The sequence below is a fragment of the Aspergillus wentii genome (assembly GCF_001890725.1).
Source record: "Aspergillus wentii DTO 134E9 unplaced genomic scaffold ASPWEscaffold_5, whole genome shotgun sequence".
In the NCBI taxonomy this organism is placed as follows: domain Eukaryota; kingdom Fungi; phylum Ascomycota; class Eurotiomycetes; order Eurotiales; family Aspergillaceae; genus Aspergillus; species Aspergillus wentii.
In genome coordinates this window covers 1,937,319-1,954,437 of record NW_024467836.1, presented here as the reverse complement: position 1 = coordinate 1,954,437, position 17,119 = coordinate 1,937,319, and the positions used below count along the sequence as shown (strand labels likewise).

Genomic DNA, 17,119 nt, shown 5'->3' with positions numbered 1-17,119 from the left:
CACTATTCTAAGGGTAATAGATCGGATATTTTCCGTGGGAACAGGGCTATTAATATTGCTTGGTTCTTGGCTGGATGCCGAATGGCTGGGGTTTTTTTCGTATTATCATCCTTTTTTGGGTTAGCGTTTTGTCTGATATGTGAGGTCCTGCTGCGTATCTCGTTCTTCGTACTCGGACTGTATAGGTTATCTATGATTGGATCTGGAGGATCAGTGACCTTTTCTTTGATCTTCGGTTGAATATTGATTTCTCTTTGATCTTCATTCGGCACACTCATGAAAACTACATACAAAATCATCACATTCACAGCTTCGCCTGCTTCGCGTCATTGACCAAGACATATCGATATCTCGCCTTTCCATCGTGCATATCCGCCAAGGCGGCATTCACATCATCCATAGGCCGTTGCTGGATCCATGGCAGAACCCGCTTCTCACCAGCCAACTGAAGCATCTTCCTGATATCTTCAGGGGACCCTATATTTGACCCAGTCACCTTGACCCCCTTCGAGATTAACGACCAAGCTGGGAGTCGTGGGAGCGGCTCCTCCGGTGCCCCGACTTGCACAAATGTCCCATCCAACTTGAGCAGACGCAGGTACTGCGTCAAAGGCATATCGGGCGATGAAACGGTGCTAATGATCACATCGAGAGATCTTGAATGCGTACGAGCCCAATTTTTCTCTTCGCCCGTGGCGATGAATGCGTCTGCGCCCAACCCCTCGATCGCGTCCTTACGTTTGCTTGACGAACGAGAGATAGCCACCACCCGATCGCAGTTTAATGCTTTGGCGAACAAGATCCCGAGATGTCCTAGACCCCCGATTCCGACAATGCCAACAGATTTACCCGGCCCGGCGCCGTGTTTCAGCAGAGGTGCGAAAACAGTGACACCACCGCACAGCAATGGAGCTGCCTCCGCCGACGGCAGAGAGTCTGGGATTTTGAAGACGAAATGCGCTGGGCCACGCCAGAGAGTCGCAAATCCACCGTACGATTTGCTTTTCTTGTCGGCGTAGCGCCCATTGTATGTGGGCGTCATACGCGAGCAGTAATTCTCCTGTCCGTCGGCACAGGCGTCACAGTCGGGTCGCAGACAGGACATGCTCTGTGCGCCAACACCGACACGATCCCCGAGTTTGATATCTCGCGATGCGGGCGAAGATGCAAGATTGGCGACGCCAGAGCCGACACGAACGACTGTGCCGATGATTTCATGGCCAACGACGCAGGGATAGTCTGCTGGTCCCCAGCCAGATCGCAGGGTGTGGACATCTGTCCCGCAGATGCCACAGTGGGATACTTTGATCTCAATGTCTGTGTCGGTGAAGGGCTTGGGTTCAAAGGTAGTGAAGGTTAAAGGATTGGTTGCGTCGTGTGCGACCCATCCTTTGAAGGTCTCTGCTAGTGTTGAGGACATTATGTGGCTTGGATGATGAAATTTGAACAGATGTACGCTTCAGATGCCACGGTAAAAGGGCTCAGTATATGAATTTGGAATAGATCGAGGATAATTGAGGTGAAGAATGGATGTAACGTAGTTGAAGAGAAAGTCTCACAAGAAATGCGGAGATTTCGATGCTGTCCAAAATCCAAATCCGGTAATTGCCGAGGTTGCACAAATCCGCATTTGAAGCTCTTCACGCGTGTTGCCAATAAGAGAGACCAGGAAAATCAAATTATTCGTAACGATGGATAGAGTCATTATTAACGATACATGCGCCTCGTCGATAAACCGCTGTGGAAAGAGTATGTACATGCTATATCACGATGATCACGTCTCTTCAAGTAACTAGGTATGTACAACAACATGGATTGATGATTGATTAGAGGGTATCAAACAGAGTCGTATCCTAAACATATTCGTATTCATTGAGCAAAATCAGCGCGGTGACATCCCCATCAGCTCATCGAGCTCGCCATGGGTCAATGTGCTTCGTCGCCTAGTGCCTCGGTTGGAGGATGGGCCTTTCGCGCCGCCTCGACTTCTCTTCCGGGTCTCACTTTCTTTCCGTGCTTGCTCTGCTGCTCGAGCCTCAGTCTCTGCAGCTGCCAGTTTTTCAGAAACACTCAGCCGGCCGTTGGAACCCTGATACACGAGTTAGTCTAAGCCTTTATCTACTATACTGCTAGGTACTTACCGGTTGAGATGCCTTGGACTCTAGTCTTCTCCTCAGTGGTCTTCGAGTCATAGCCTGGGATGCGTGTGCTTTGGCCTGCAAAGTAGTGTCATCCTCACCGCTGGGTTCGCAAGGAGAGCCCTGCAGACCAGGTGTAAAGGAGACCTTTCGTGACAACCGACTGGTGGGTCTGATATTGTCACTTCGCTCTTTGAGTGCTCGGCTGGGAGGCCTTCGTGTTGTCCGCTCACTGGTACGTTGCGGGGGGTCATTCGAAGCGGTTTCTGGTTCAGGGCGGCTTCTTGATTCTCGCTCCGTCACCTTCTCTTCCTGCTGTTGCTGCTCCTCTTCTTCCTCCGCTTCTCGGTCTTCAAAGATAGGTTGGTCCATGCTGGTCCCGACTTCACCGTCTGTTTCAGCATCTCTGTCGGCGCCAGTGCTGGAATCAAGCCCCATTCCCATTTTCAGTTCCTCAATATGGATCGAGTCCCCTCCGTCGGCGATACGCTTATGCCAGCCATCCATCATCGTAACCGCCTGTCTCCATCGAGCCTCCATCTTCTCCCAGCCCTCACGAAGCCTCTTGATTTCGTCATCACGCACTTCGACCTCTTCGAGGGGCACAAACGATGGGTTGGTGAGCAATGTTCGTAGATGATCCAAAACCATGTCCATCTGGCCAGATAAGTCTTCGCAGGATGTAGGAAGCGTAGTGACAGGCCCACGCGATGATTTATGTGTTCCAAAACTTGCCACGCCGTTCACGACTTCTTCCCCATCCTCCTCTACCTGGGTGATTCCCTGTAGATCCTTCAGCATCTGGACAGTGTTGCGCGCCAGCACGATCAGCGTGTCGTTCTCGTCGCTAAGGTTCTGGCATAATTCCGTCAAAAAGTCATTGGTTTCCTCCTTCAGACTATATCCCGGATGATGAACGCCCTCGCCACCTGCTAGAGATCTGGTTTTGTATCCTCGGTCGGTTGCCGGATTAATGTTGATGGTGGTCACACCTAGGCCTTCCCGTTTTCCTCGCTGGCGCTCAGCCAGATGCGATTTCAACTTTTGCATTTCCAAGTCACGCTTGCGGATGTCGTTGGCGCATTGTCCTCGGATCTGCTGGATGTTGGTCTTCATGCGCTGCACCTGTTCCTTCAGTCCCCTGATTGTACCCTCTGCGTTCGATAGATTGGTTTTCGAGGCGCGATCCTGAGCCTCGGCCAGAGCAACCGATCGCGTCAATTCGGAGGTCTTTGTCCTCAGTCTGGCCTGGACAAACTGTTAGCCTCCCAAAAATCGCAACCCGCAAGTCCCAATTTTCTCTCAACGTACTATTTCAAGCGTCTGCTGGGATTCATTGCCACGGAGTGTCCGGATTGTGGTGGCCAGGCTCTCTCGATGGTCCGCTTCGCGCTGTTTATTTTGGTCAAACTCTGACAACGAAACACACCATTTCGGCACATACATCTCTTCTCAAGACCAAATCATTCATCAAGTTTATGATTCTCGCCATAGTAGCATCAGCTCCTCCCTCGTCACATTCCGGGTGCGCGAAATCAATCGGGGTGCCACCTTTCAGCAGACCCCGGGCCAGAAGAACATTGTTGATGTACGTTGACGCCGCCTCCAGGTTGTGCGGTTCCATGGCTTGCCTGCAAGCTGTGATGGGTCTCCTAAACAGAGAGCCCTGAAGATACCTGTGGGATTAGTATTAACGGGTGAGTCAAAAAGGTCGACAGCTCAAAGGCCGACCGTCGCTGAAGGTTTTGGCTGAAGACAAATTGACATACCAAAAGGGGAAGAAAGTAAACACTAGTGGACTCCGGGTGGCGGCAGACACCAGCTGCGCAGCCCCTGCGGCACGCTGAACGCCTCGACGAACCGTTGCCCCGCCGATCCTGCAGCGTCATCACCGCCATTAGACTATTGTGGCCGTTTCTGGAGGATCATCACATGGATCATCAGACCATGGGACCACAGCAACAGGATGGTTTCTTCGGGTAAGTGTGATGGGTCCAATGGGTTCGTCTGTTCAGAAAGGCGTTGCCATGGCTGACGGCGCTATTGTTTCTTAGGTTTGTCGCGTGGTGAAGCGGCGGCGTTGCAGCAGCATGGCCAGAGACTATACCAGCAGGGCAACTTCAAAGCCGCCGTAGAGGCGTTTACTGAGGTACTTCACCATGGCTGAATTACTAGAGTTGGTCTAATAACAAGAATTGTTCCAGGCCCTAAAAGTTAAAGATGTCGATGCAGTTGGTGTGCTTGATGTTCGAGCTGCCACTTATACCAAATTGTCCCAGTATGACCAGGCACTGCGAGATGCCAGGCATATGGTTAAGAAAGATAAACATGATGAACGAGTAAGCCACTTACAATGACCATTGGCAGATAACCAAACTGATCTTAGAGCAGGGGTATCTACGTTGCGCCAAGGCGCTTTTGTTGGATGGAAAGCCCAGTAAAGCACTTGAAGTCTATGCCTATGGGCTAAAGACTTTGCCTAGTAATCATCCGCGTCGCAAGGTGAGCTTGAATTATTCAATTATAACTGTACTTCTGCTAACCCATTATAGCTTGTGCAGCAACTTCATGACAAGCTCCAGGATAAGATGACTGAAAAGTGTCTGGATCCCTTCACTGTCTTGCCGTTGGAAATGGCCGTTATGGTCTTGCAACACTTTGACTTCAAGCAGATTGTGTAAGCTCAGTTGCCTTCAAAAAATGAAATGCTGCTCTGACTGTGATCTTAGGGCTATCCTGCGTGTCTCGCGCAAATGGGAACAATTTCTCACTTCAATGAGAAATCTATGGATGCATGTCGATCTCTCTGGTGGTCGTGGGAAAATGAACTGGACCTCTGTCCGGGCTTATATTCGCCGATCCAAAGGCCTGCTCACCCATGCAACTATCAAAAACTTAGCGACACCTTCTGTTCAAAAAAGCCTAGAGCTGCTGAGCCGGTGTCCAAAGCTTGAATATCTGGAAGTCTGGTGTCCTTTCAACCACAATGCATTTTACGACCTGTTCAAAGGTTCTAGGAAGCTGAAAACACTCGTCGTGTCTGCACATATTACTATGCCACAAGAACATATAACCAAGCTTCTTACGGGCTTACCTCTTCTCGAACGGGTCGAGTTCCATAGCACGAAAGCGTCCTCCCCACCAAGTGTAAATTGGCCGATGAAACTTCCAAATTTGAAGGTTGTGACACTCGGTTCTCAAGAACAAATGCCTTCGGCTCACTTTACTCCTGCGCTTGATATACCTGGACTGTTACATGTACCTCCAGCCCTGTTTTGCTGATCCACGCTGCGTTTGCTGACAATACTCGCAGCCCTCAGATCCACATTCACTTCCCAACCTCGAAGAGTTGAAGCTTGACTGGGACCCACCAGTACTACAGCACTACCCTCTTAAGATGGATCCAGTGGGATGCTCACGACTGCGTCGTTTGAACCTTAGTGGTGTCCGTTTTGACGGAAACTTTGGACTGCCATCCAGCATAGAATCTATCCTCATCCGCAGGGGCACCGGTGTAGGAGAATTTCCTTTCTCAATCGACCGCCCCATTGAACTTCCCAATCTCAAGACGCTTGTTCTAAGCGATATCTCTTGGGTTACTATCGGCACCCTACAGGTCTTTTTTGTCGAGCTCGAGGCCCCCATACGCATTTTACATATAGACAGCTGTTTTAATATTAGAGGCACTCAGCTCGAAATGCTAACCGGAAGCAGCAACTTCAATGCCTTGGTGGAACTCAACGTTTCACACATCAGTGCCCTTGACGATAGATTGATTGCCCGTCTTACCAGTAAGATGTCAGGCTTGAAGGTCCTCAACCTGTCATACACTGCTATAACCGGCTGTACAGTCAAGATGCTTGCGGATGCTCGCTCCTCGGAGGAGAATATAGCCAAGGTCGACCGCATATTTGCCAAGGGCTGTGAAGAACTCTCGTCGGATGCAGTTTCTTACGCGAGAGCCAAGGGTATCGATATCTTTACTTGATTTTTAGTTTTGGCGGTTGCTTTTTTGCAGGCTATTTACGTCATTTGACCATATCGACGCCAGATATTCGGCTGCAAGGGTATACATACATTCATATCTTGGAACCAATGGCCGCTCTTATTGCCCACTTGAAATCATGCGGACAGTTCGTGCAACGACTGAAACCTGTTGGGATAGTTGAACTCTCTACAGGGAGAACGTCATGATGTAGAATTAATTTTTGGAAGTCTTATCTAATATCTTGCAATTCACCCAACAGGTCATATCATACCACGTATCTATATACAGAAGGTAATTATTATACGAACGAACACAATGCAAGACAACAAAACATTTTGGGCCAAGGCCGTTTAAAAAGGAGTCGATGAATCTTGGAATCAGACACCTCTCTCCTGGCACCACTTCTCAACCTCCTTGGCCAGTTTATCCCTCTGGTCGCGGACGAGCTCCATCATCGGCTCAACCTGCTTGCGATAGTACGCTTGGTCGCCATTTTCGTGACCGTTCTGATGGCCATTCAATTCCTTCGGGGCAAGGTAAGTGTCATAGACAGAAATCATCAAATCCATAACGGCAGACAACTGGTTCGGAAGCCACTATACACTCATTAGCTTTGATTCGCAATTTTTATAAAATGACATCACGTACTGTCACAATCGGACTGCCACCGGTAGCAGTAGGGTGCGGTGTTCTGCGAATGATATATTCGCGGGCAAACAGCCAGTGACGCCAACGGAAGCTGCGCACATGGTTCAGAGTCTTGAGCATCAGAACAGCAGTCTCACCATCCTGGACGGCAAATTCACGAACTCCGACCTCCCCGGCTTTGGAGTTGACATATGCGAGGAACTCACGGTGGGGGAGAGGTCGGTAGGCACGGAATTCGTGGAGAATTTTAGTGAGAGGGGTGGATGGCATGGGGATTTGGAGCAGATGGTCAAGGAGGGGGATCTATTTATATTAGCTCAGAAGAAGAAGGGAATGGAGGAGAGTAAGGCGTACCATGCTGTCGTTGGCACCACTTTCACCACGGAAATAGAGGGGTTTGTTGTCAAGGACACCATCGTATATGACACCATTGGGGAACATGGACTGGGAAGTGATGCCAAAGATGAAGACGCGGAAGGAGAGGTATTCGGAGGGCTTTGAGTTACCCCACATGTCTATGATCAATCAGCACGTTTGCTACGAGGAATATGAGATAAATTGGTATTAATCAGGTAACATACCCTCCATAGCAGCTTCAATCTTCTCCATAGCAGTCAGAATCTCCCGGAATCCATCGTTAACCTGAGACCGAGGACCAGATTGCTCGATGGTATCGATAACCTTGAGAGCTCCGCCGATCAGACCACCCGACCATTTGACCATGTCGACATGGGTGAGAATGAAACCTGCTTCGGAGCTCTTGGGGTCAAGGCCTCTCTCAAAGGCACGGACCAGACGAAGGTTGTCATAGACCAGGCCCTTGGAGGAGTCGGCTAGGGTGTAGTTGAAGAGAGAGTAGGCGGCAGCATAGGACATGAAGGGAGGAATGTCCAGGCTGGGTATGTTAGTATCATATCATCATAACATAGGTATTATTGAAAGGATAGAAGATAGGAAGATGGTGAGGAAGGAACATACAGCTGGGCGCATCGATACATAGGACAAGCCACACTCCTAGGCAACAAGTCTCTCCCCAGGCCATACCCATTGTCAGGGTTCTTGGACCAGTTCTCCCAGCAAGGCTCAAGGAGGTACGATGAAGCCAAGAAAGAGTAATCCCGAAAGACAGCAGCGACGGTGACGAGATCGGGAGAGCCATCGGCTGTGACGAGCTTGTCAACCTCTGCAGTCAGGTCGGGCAGGTCACCCACGGCAGGACCCAACTCGTAGGTTGCCAGCAGACCAGGAGTGCCATCAAGCTTGAGGACAGGCAGACGATCCATGAGCTCCATCAAGGGCTTGAAGGCATCGGGGAGGGTAGTAGGGGCATGGATGAAGGGTAGGAAGCCCGTAGAAGTGGTGATGGTGAAGGGGTCCAAGGACTTGGGAAGGGTGGAAGGGTCATCATGGACATGAGGGAAGCGTTGAAGAGTGGTAGATGAGGTTGGGGGGACCTTGGTCTGTGTCATGATGAAGAGGAAGAGGGTGTCTATCTAAGAAAAGACAACGTGTATAGAGATATGAGGCAAAAGGGATGAAGAAGGCAAGAAGAGAAATGCTCGAGGCAAAGAGAAACGGAGAAAAAAGGTAAGGAAAAGGGGGTTTCGAACAGGTCAGGAAGTGCGGCCTCTCGAGGACTTGGAAGGGAGAAGGAAAGAGAGCGAGAATGGGCGGGAAACAGCGCGATTCTTATAATACTCAGAGGCCGGTATCAATTCCGGCCTCAGAGGCGCCATTACGAAAGAGATAAGAAAAGAACGTGGAGACGGCCGTTACAATGCATGCCACCGTAGTATCACAAGGGATGGTCTTCTCCATGATGAATATTGAGGTTCTCCCCCCATATCCCGTCACCACCACGCCCTCTTGTATCGTTTTTGGGTATCAGAATCGAGATCAACAGCTCTATACAAAGACTTGGCAAAGAAGGGCACGTCTGGATCACGGGGACACGCTATTCCTAATACAGTAGTATATGGAGAGGGTCCTGGCGGGTATTTCGCCTTCAGATCCGCTGAAACATGGAATAAATAAGCAGTATACTAACCCTTGGGCCCTATTATATCCCTGATCTATTGTACCACCCAGATAACCCCAGTTTATAAGCAAGCTGCCGTCAAAATGAAGTATTCGCCTTCATCTCCTGCTTTATTCCTCACCAAGCGCCAAGACCCAAGGAGCGCGGTACATTATCTGATTGACCAGATAAGCCAGGGTGGGCCCCGGATAGGCTTTTTTAGTCGCTCAAGGCCGGAATTGAGCCGGCCTCCGATAATAGCCGGCCTTGTTTTATACAGACAGCGTGTAGATAGGGGATGATATCATGATAGTACAGGTCGATTACCTACCAAAGAGGATAGACTGCTGTATGCAGCTTTTGTAATGCTGGAATTCAATATATTCAAGCTATTGCATAGATCAAAATAGTTTACGGTATCTAAGCTAGTTCTAGCTGCCATCCTGGTATTCAACCCATGTTTTCATCTTCGACCTCATGTGATCCCCATAAACAATACCCTCATCCTTCTCATCAACCGACTTTACAATACAGTTTTCGCCTGGCTCAAAGAAAAACGGAACGCTCAGCCGGCCATTACATCCGGGAACACCCTGGCCACCATCTGTAGACGCAGCTTTTGGTGCAGCAACTCTATGCATCGTCGCAACAAACTGACCCCCAGAAACCTTGGCCATCAAATCCCCAATATTAACTACCAGCGACTCGGGTATATATGGGGCTGGTACCCACTTCCCAGATGCATTGCGGACTTGCAAGCCGCCAGTTGCATCTTGGTGGAGAAGAGTCAGAATGCCACTATCAGTATGCGGTGTACAGCTCAGCTTCGCCTCCTGGAGTGAGTCGAATGATGATGCTGCACTGGATGCATCAGAGTCTGAGCTGCCAACAGCGGGATAGTGAAGAAGACGAAGAGTGCTCAGCGAATCCTCAAGGTAGTTATCGAAAAAATGCACGTCTTTGCCAAGGGACATGGCAAGTAAAGAGAGCAACGTCGATGCAAATGCTTGGAGTTCCTCGTAGAGACGTTCCAACCGAGGTCTAGCTGAGAACTCCGGGTCATCCGGCCATACATTCGGCTCAGATAGGTTAAATTTGGAAGATTTGGAGGTGTGAGAAACGGAAGATGCGGGATTCCTAGGGCCAATCTCAAAGCCCTCTTTCAGATTGTCAGATGCCTCTGTAGGCTGGGTTGGAAAGTACCTGATAAGCATTAGTATTGGGCAAGCAGAGAAAATATAAACATTTAACTAACCCTCGATAGGTATTGCGGTTTTCCTTGCAAAATGTCTTCTTTGCCATCTTCATTTTCGCTTCAATGGGCAATTGGAAAAATTCCCGAGTCATGCCAAACACCTCGCCATGGTTGAAGCTCAAGGGTGTATTGACGAGATACGCAAATCCAGTGGTGGAAAACACTTCATACAATCGATCACTGAGGTTTTTGAATTCGGCATCTCTTAGCTTGGTTGAATTCTGGAGGACACTCAAGTCCACAATTGGGAGAGATTCGAAAGTAGTCGACATTTTCAATCAATTTAGTTGAAGAAAGAAGCTTGGAATCCATCACGACTGCCTCCTATGGTATAAATAATTTATACCTTACTTTCAACGTTTGTACCAAATGTAACCGGATCCATTCCGATGAGGGGTACTGCATGGAGATGGTCGCGTGTCTAACATGCAGGACTCGGCAAATGGGGAACTGGGGTTTATTACTGATATCTTGTCGATCTTTATTATCCTTCTAGTTTTTGTCCAATTGAGTGAAGACACAGATGTACAGCCATACGTAGTGGATATGTCGACTCACATCAGGTTACATTTGATGTCACTTCATGGAGCTAGGACCCTTCGTTTGGTCGATTGACAAATGCCGTGATCCTTAAGTCGAGAAGGTTCTATTTCTCTATATTGTACATATTGGGTATATTTTACAACCATGTGATACACAATATCAACCTAAATATATCATCAGCCAAAAGTATATCCCACCTCTGCCACATATCCGACTCACCGAATACAAGTTTGGGGCAAATCTTCCAGGGGAAACATCAGCCAAGGCAACACTCAGCTACTCATGTCATGACCCTTGCCCATTCTTATTCCCTCCACTTGACTCCCCTAAGCTGTTGGGAACGTTCTGCAGCTTTCGGTATTCCTCCTCTAGTTTCTTTTGAATCTCAAAGTCGGCCCGTCGTTCTTGTCGAATGCGTTGCTTTTCCATATCACGTTCCACGCCTTTGTGCATCGCCTGGGATAGAAGTCAGCATTCAATTATACCAGGAATGTAGGATGCGACAAAGGCGTACCGCTTTCTCTTGTTCTTGTGACCAGTGGACAAAGTAGACAATCCCCGCGGTTCCGAGACCGGTAGCAGCGAATGTCAATTTTGAGGCTCGAGACATTCTGATCACGTACCCCAATAAATATACACACAAGTAGAAGACCAGGAAGTAACAGATTTGAAAAAAAAAATAACCCCAGCAATTCGTCTCACCTTAAAAAAAGCCGCTTCGGAGCAGTCGGTGGTTATCACGACAGGCGGTGAAATGCGGCAGAACTACTGACCGCCTAGAGTGTCCATTCGTGGCCCGCCGGAGCGACATCACAAGCTCCACGACTCCGCCTTTATCTGTCCCTTAGTCGATCGGTCTTGGACATTCTTGATTTTGAAACAAATTCACGCAGATATTATCTATAGGGACCGCCAGGAAACATGGTGAGAGCTTGTGACTATCTTTCCTTGGATGTTGCGACTGAACTAACTCCCGCATCATAGTCGGCCCAGAACTCCGCAGGAATCCAGACCCTCCTCGATGTAGGTCACACTGGACATGTCGCCTATGAAGGACATCGTACGAACTGACTGTGCTATTGATAGGCCGAGAGAGAGGCTCAGAAGATTGTTCAACAAGGTGAGTTTCGAGACTGAAAATTTGGGCCATTCCAAAGTGTTGAATAGGTTTACTTACGCATCGCATCTATTTAGCCAGAGAATGTATGATACCCATCTCTCCTCCGATGTATACAGGATGATATCTAAAAGCTGGTTCGATCAGACCGTACGAAGCGGATAAGGGATGCCAAGTCTGAGGCGCAAAAGGAAATAGAGGAATACAAAAGCCAAAAAGAGGAGGAATTCAAGAAGTTCGAGGCTGAGGTGAGATCTCGCCGTACAAAGTGCTGCTGGATGGATATGCGGTGGCACAGGTACATCACGGGGAATTCGAGCTAACATCACCATTAGCACTCGAGCGGATACAAGAAGGCCGAAGAAGACGCAAACAAGGAAGCCGAGGTGAAGCTCGAGGAGATCAAGGATGCCGGTAACAAGCAGGGTGACAAGGTTGTTGATGGTCTCCTCCATGCGCTGGTCGATGTGAAGCCTGAGCCGTCGGCCAAGATTGTGATCAAGACATAAGCTGAAGGCGTTTCGACTATTTGTTTTCTCCGCGTGCATATCCTAGAGAACCCAGGCTGCTGTTAGGGTCATGGACATAGTCTGTTCTATTGTTTGAATTCGATTGCAACAATGTCTATCTCTACATGATTGATTCGAGCTTGTTCAGTTTGGGGGGCGTTGGTGAGGATGAGGGCCAGCTTGACTTCTGACCGAAATGACACATTATGAATATCTACTTAACTTGCATATAACTGAGCTACTTGACCCCACCATCTCAGCTTCTTTTAGTATCAAAAATGCATGCATGGACAGGGTCCGTATGTGATGCCATCGAGTCACATGATCTAAAGCGGCACATCTCGCGACGGAATTGGCCATGTAGTGATGATCTGACCAACATCCAACATTGTATAATTTTGTTCAAAACCGTGTATAAAACAATTGCATTGGGAATATGGGGTATGCTTCCACTATTATTAATGTGACAAGGAGAAGCAGGCTTGTTAACTACCATTTCGTTCATTTCAATCGCTGTTCGACCCGAGGCTTGCATCGCTTCCCACATAGAGGCAGTCCACATAAACATCCAGATGCACACGTTCTCGATCCTCGCCTAGAGGATCTGGGAAGTGTTATTAGGGATGAATATGAGGTGATACGTGACACTTACGGTAAGCACTCTCGTTTAGAAGGGAGAAGAGAAAGCTAAACAGAACCAGAAACCCCAAAACATCCCGTTGTTCTTGCGCATGGCCTGCTGGGATTTGACGAGCTGCGTCTGGCTGGCCCATATCTTCCCGGGGTGCAGTACTGGCGGGGAATCAAAGAAGCATTGTCGATGAAGGGTATTGAAGTCATTACGGCGACAGTGCCCCCGTCCGGATCCATTGAAGCGCGCGCAGAGGAATTGGCAAAAGATATCGCTATCGGGGCGCGTGGGAAAAGTGTTAACATTGTTGCGTATGTCATCTCTGCTTGTTTCTGTATACTCAAGGAGATTATGATCTGACATTTTTACAGTCATAGCATGGTAAGACTTATTGTCAACACGTGAGGAAGAACCACGTTTACAGATGCCATTTAGGGGTGAGGAATTCAAGGCGATATTGGTTAACATCGCGGTCGATACTGACTTATGAAAGTGGACTTGACTCGAGATATATGGTTAGCCATTTACGACCAACAGATTTCAAGGTCTTGTCGCTGACTACCATTGCAACTCCCCACAGAGGTAGGTACAAAGGGGATGACGGAAGAATGTTGCTGAGTTGACATAGGTTCTGCAGTTGCCGATTATGCCTTTGAGCAGATTGGAGGTTTGTACATGACTGTCAATCGATCTGAATGCAAGGGCTGATATTCTACTCATAGCTGAACGTCTGCCTCAGATATACTATGCCCTCGAGCGACTCAAGGTTGAGACTGCAGGCTTTTCACAGTTGACACGCAAGTATATGGTGAACACATTTAACCCGACAACCCCAGATGTTAAAGATGTGCGGTATGTACTTCTATGCTCTTAATAAAGACCGACAGCTAAGTAAAAGAGTTACTATTCATATGGAGCAGCAATGCAGCCGAGCTTCTGGTCTGTCTTCCGCCTATCTCATCGAATCCTCCAAGAAACCGAAGGGTACAACGATGGGCTGGTCAGCGTTGCCAGCAGTCGATGGGGAGGAGAACAAGGCTACAAGGGCACATTAGTCGGAGTGAGCCACTTAGATCTCATCAATTGGAGTAATCGATTGAAGAGGCTGGCTGGGGAGATCACAGGCAACAGGCAAAAGTGCGCCTTGTCTTCAATCTTTTAGCTCAGCTAGCTAATGTGTCGCAGGTTCAACGCTATTGCATTCTACCTTGACATTGCGGGTATAAACTTCCCCTATTCCAGATTAATATGCATGTCTAACTGATCATTGTGTATAGATATGCTGGCCAAGGAAGGTCTTTGAATTTGCGCAGCAACCGGACCGAAGAATCTTGATGCCTAGAGACGACGCTGGAAGAGAGAATCTACTATTGATATTAATGACTCCGTGATACCCAATAAGAGAAAAGTGATGATGACATCTCCAGACGGCGATGGAGAAGAGCCGTTGTATTAACTGCGCAATATCCTTGGTTAGAAGACTATTATCCCGGTTGTTGACAGTGGCGGTGCCTGCTAGATGAACCCGAGGGTGGCTTTGCAAACGCCCAGACCAAAATAGAACCACATTCACGAACAAAAAGAATCAGGAAGAATAAATAAAATCGTATGATAGACGAGAAAATAAGAAATAGTCAAACGGTCATGTTAAATCTTATCCATATTCCAGCTGAAAGAAATACCGAATGTAACTCCGGACTGTTGATTCTCCTGCCCCACGCCTTGTTAGTGAAGGGAGAAAAAATAAGACAGCCCAAAACGTCATTCCCGCCCCTCTCGTATCTCAGTCTAGACGAACAGAACCCTCTTTCTGGACCTGATTTGGATGCCGGCTTCCGTGTGGATTCTTCTCTTTCTTTTCTATTCTTCCATCGATTCCATCCATAGTTGAATCGCCAACTATTTATCCAAGACAGTAGAAAGCTGCAGGTTGGGAATTGACTCTTCTTCCCCGCTCAGCCTTATCCCACTGGATCAACCTGCTGTCCCGACGAACAGTGCGGCATTCGGTTCATCCCACCGCGTATTGATAATTACCTTATCGTCACCATCTTCATCTCCATCTCCATTACAAATTTCTACCTAGACCAAGAGCGGCTTCCGTAGCCAGGCCCAATTGGGCTTTTGATCGCCATGTCGGTAACCGTACATCTGGACAAACCTCACACGCATTTCACCAATCTCGACTTTCTCTCAGGCAAGGTCGTCCTCCACCTCCCTTCTGAGGCTGCAGTAGGAGGAATCCAAGTGAAATTGGAGGGAGAAAGTCGAACGCGTCTTTCAGGGCCTCGACATCCCCATCACGAGTCGGACAAGAGACGGGCGGAATCGGAGGTTCACAAGGTGCGACTGTCTCCCTTCTCCTTTCCCTTGGGCAGGCATTGTTAACCAGCTCGCGCAGATTCTGTATAAGGTCGTATCTGTTTTTCCAACACCGGCTGTTTTTCAGGCTTCATCTCCGGGTACTTCATACACTTTTGCTGCTGGAAAATATGAATATCCCTTTCATTTCAAGGTGCGTATCGGCTTATTTGTGACATGTTCGGCCGAATTAACATTTGACCCAGTTCCCATTTAACAATGCATGCAGCATGCAGAATAGCATGCTCACCAATTTGAATATCTCTGGGCTCAAAGTCGAGGTCGCTCGAGACACCCACCGCCATGTCAAGAAAACCCTTCCCCCGTCGTTGAGCGGCTTTCCGGGAATGGCCGACATCAAATATTATGTCAAAGCAACCGTTGTCCGGCCTCAGTTCTACAAGGAAAACATCCGAGGGGTACGTGTGTGAAGTTTCATTTGATATTGGTTCAATCTGATGCTGATTTTGCTTTAGATTGCTCCCCTGAATTTCCTTCCAATTGAGCCACCGAGGACCGGAAATCCCAGTGAAGAGACGTATGCGAGGCGTCAACATCAATTCTCAAAAACCTCCAACACGTCCAAGACGAAGAGTCTCTTCCAGAAGGTTTCTAATGCTTCGCTCCGCGACCTTGCCAGTGAGCCTCCTCGCTTGTCAGCAGATGCAAGACTCCCAAACCCGTCCATCCTGACGTGCAATGAACCCATTCCACTGCGTGTTTTGGTCAAAAAGCTGTCAGAGTCATCGGAAACAATCTTCTTGCAGATGCTGCAAATTGAGTTAGTCGCATATACCCACATCATTGCCCATGATTTGAAACGGACAGAAAGCGGCAGTTGGGTCATCATGAGCCGCAGTAACATGGGGATTCCTCTTGGACGAGGGAGCGATCCTGTCGAATCCGAGTGGACGGTAGATCCCAGCATGTGGAATCGCACGCCCTTGCCTAATTCAGTAGCGCCATCCTTTGAGACATGCAATATTTCAAGAACTTATGAGATAGAGATTCGAGTTGGACTGAGCCACGGAAGCGTTGGAAACGTCAAGGTATGCCCTAGAATGATTTGGTCATTATTGTACTCGCAAACTGACTATAAAAAGCCTCAACTTATCGTACTTCCCTTGAGAATGCCGGTCAAGGTTTACTCTGGAATTACTCCACCCCAGGCACTTTTGGACGCAATGAATCTTCCTGGACAAGCAAAACCCACAGATAATTCATCGCGTCCTGATCAATCTGCAGAGACAAGTGATCGTCCTCCGATACCTCCCAGGCCCGCAGCTCCACCCATGCCAGCCAATTTGGAAGACCCCTACGAAGAAGCTCCGCCAAGCTACGAGGACGCTATGGCGGAGAATCTGAGTCCTGTTGATGGTCCTCGTCGCGAGTATAACCCACCAGATGCCTCTTCTGCTCGGACAACCGTTGAAACTGGAGCTGACGTGAAGTCTCCAGTCCAACCGGGAAAGGAGTCTGAGCCGTCAACGCCCTACAGCAATCACGAAGCGAATACATCCGTGGAGTCATTCGACATGCTTCCCTCGACCCCTCCTGAATCCCAATCCGGCTCCCCTCCTACATCTCCCGTCGCTCGCCAACAGAGTATACTCAAGACTACAAGGACGGCCCCGCCAGAGGATCTCCCGCCACGGTATTCGGTAGCACAGGGTCAATATCAGGCACCCCAAAACACGAGTATTCAAAGACCGCCCAGAGCTGAATTCCGCGCCATGAATCTGGGAGTTCCCAACAGAAAGCCGGTGCCACGCAGCCCCAGCTCCAGGAGCTGATTTTGCGATCTCGACATGCTTATTTTCCGTGAAGCATTTATATACGATGCGTACCCTGGCTCTTTTTGCATCCCTATGTCATAGGGATTATCGGATATTAGCTCTAGGACTCGCTATCA

General features: G+C 48.6%; 8 protein-coding genes across 8 annotated transcripts; 4 read left to right on the top strand and 4 right to left on the bottom strand.

Annotated features, from left to right (window-relative positions):
• Window positions 1-304: 304 nt before the first annotated feature.
• On the bottom strand, window positions 305-3,875 carry ASPWEDRAFT_158122 (uncharacterized protein; the record flags this gene model as incomplete). Its single annotated transcript, XM_040829741.1, has 5 exons — window positions 3,583-3,875; window positions 3,450-3,530; window positions 2,142-3,386; window positions 1,896-2,089; window positions 305-1,427 (listed from the first exon to the last, which is right to left on the bottom strand). Exons 1-5 carry the CDS (start codon window positions 3,760-3,762, stop codon window positions 305-307), a joined length of 2,823 nt encoding a protein of 940 aa, XP_040688054.1. The 5' UTR covers window positions 3,763-3,875.
• A 73-nt stretch (window positions 3,876-3,948) lies between these two features.
• ASPWEDRAFT_158118 (Leucine Rich Repeat domain protein) lies at window positions 3,949-6,126 on the top strand (the record flags this gene model as incomplete). Its single annotated transcript, XM_040829740.1, has 7 exons — window positions 3,949-4,117; window positions 4,193-4,287; window positions 4,343-4,477; window positions 4,530-4,640; window positions 4,691-4,815; window positions 4,868-5,396; window positions 5,452-6,126. The coding sequence occupies exons 1-7, from the start codon at window positions 4,105-4,107 to the stop codon at window positions 6,124-6,126; spliced, it is 1,683 nt and encodes a 560-aa protein (XP_040688053.1). The 5' UTR covers window positions 3,949-4,104.
• Window positions 6,127-6,503: 377 nt separating this feature from the next.
• ASPWEDRAFT_29531 (indoleamine 2,3-dioxygenase family protein) lies at window positions 6,504-8,243 on the bottom strand (the record flags this gene model as incomplete). Its single annotated transcript, XM_040833296.1, has 5 exons — window positions 6,504-6,722; window positions 6,775-7,077; window positions 7,129-7,289; window positions 7,356-7,669; window positions 7,753-8,243. The coding sequence occupies 5 exons, from the start codon at window positions 8,241-8,243 to the stop codon at window positions 6,504-6,506; spliced, it is 1,488 nt and encodes a 495-aa protein (XP_040688052.1).
• Window positions 8,244-9,222: 979 nt separating this feature from the next.
• Window positions 9,223-10,318, bottom strand: ASPWEDRAFT_29530 (isopenicillin N synthase family dioxygenase; the record flags this gene model as incomplete). Its single annotated transcript, XM_040833295.1, has 2 exons — window positions 9,223-9,994; window positions 10,047-10,318. The coding sequence occupies 2 exons, from the start codon at window positions 10,316-10,318 to the stop codon at window positions 9,223-9,225; spliced, it is 1,044 nt and encodes a 347-aa protein (XP_040688051.1).
• A 556-nt stretch (window positions 10,319-10,874) lies between these two features.
• Window positions 10,875-11,199, bottom strand: ASPWEDRAFT_112582 (protein PET117; the record flags this gene model as incomplete). Its single annotated transcript, XM_040828337.1, has 2 exons — window positions 10,875-11,045; window positions 11,104-11,199. The coding sequence occupies 2 exons, from the start codon at window positions 11,197-11,199 to the stop codon at window positions 10,875-10,877; spliced, it is 267 nt and encodes an 88-aa protein (XP_040688050.1).
• On the top strand, window positions 11,134-12,552 carry ASPWEDRAFT_42368 (uncharacterized protein). The gene is made up of 6 exons (XM_040835759.1): window positions 11,134-11,513; window positions 11,574-11,612; window positions 11,676-11,709; window positions 11,784-11,792; window positions 11,854-11,954; window positions 12,042-12,552. Exons 1-6 carry the CDS (start codon window positions 11,511-11,513, stop codon window positions 12,213-12,215), a joined length of 360 nt encoding a protein of 119 aa, XP_040688049.1. The 5' UTR covers window positions 11,134-11,510; the 3' UTR covers window positions 12,216-12,552.
• A 55-nt stretch (window positions 12,553-12,607) lies between these two features.
• ASPWEDRAFT_42365 (triglyceride lipase) lies at window positions 12,608-14,562 on the top strand. The gene is made up of 9 exons (XM_040835758.1): window positions 12,608-12,868; window positions 12,917-13,157; window positions 13,218-13,227; window positions 13,338-13,428; window positions 13,475-13,513; window positions 13,569-13,698; window positions 13,747-13,983; window positions 14,032-14,066; window positions 14,124-14,562. The coding sequence occupies exons 1-9, from the start codon at window positions 12,652-12,654 to the stop codon at window positions 14,147-14,149; spliced, it is 1,026 nt and encodes a 341-aa protein (XP_040688048.1). The 5' UTR covers window positions 12,608-12,651; the 3' UTR covers window positions 14,150-14,562.
• Window positions 14,563-14,979: 417 nt separating this feature from the next.
• On the top strand, window positions 14,980-17,000 carry ASPWEDRAFT_113742 (arrestin (or S-antigen), N-terminal domain protein; the record flags this gene model as incomplete). The annotated part of the gene is made up of 5 exons (XM_040828428.1): window positions 14,980-15,189; window positions 15,248-15,361; window positions 15,414-15,626; window positions 15,684-16,256; window positions 16,311-17,000. 5 exons carry the CDS (start codon window positions 14,980-14,982, stop codon window positions 16,998-17,000), a joined length of 1,800 nt encoding a protein of 599 aa, XP_040688047.1.
• Between the last annotated feature and the right edge of the window lie 119 nt (window positions 17,001-17,119).

Bases quoted from the DNA above. Each gene is read 5' to 3' on its own strand.
- ASPWEDRAFT_42368 (XM_040835759.1), top strand. The intron at 11,613-11,675 runs GTAGGTCACACT...TGCTATTGATAG, and splicing joins GAATCCAGACCCTCCTCGAT to GCCGAGAGAGAGGCTCAGAA. The intron at 11,955-12,041 runs GTGAGATCTCGC...CATCACCATTAG, and splicing joins TCAAGAAGTTCGAGGCTGAG to CACTCGAGCGGATACAAGAA.
- ASPWEDRAFT_42365 (XM_040835758.1), top strand. From the start codon at position 12,652: ATGGGGTATGCTTCCACTATTATTAATGTGACAAGGAGAAGCAGGCTT. The intron at 13,699-13,746 runs GTATGTACTTCT...TAAGTAAAAGAG, and splicing joins CCAGATGTTAAAGATGTGCG to TTACTATTCATATGGAGCAG. The intron at 14,067-14,123 runs GTATAAACTTCC...CATTGTGTATAG, and splicing joins ATTCTACCTTGACATTGCGG to ATATGCTGGCCAAGGAAGGT.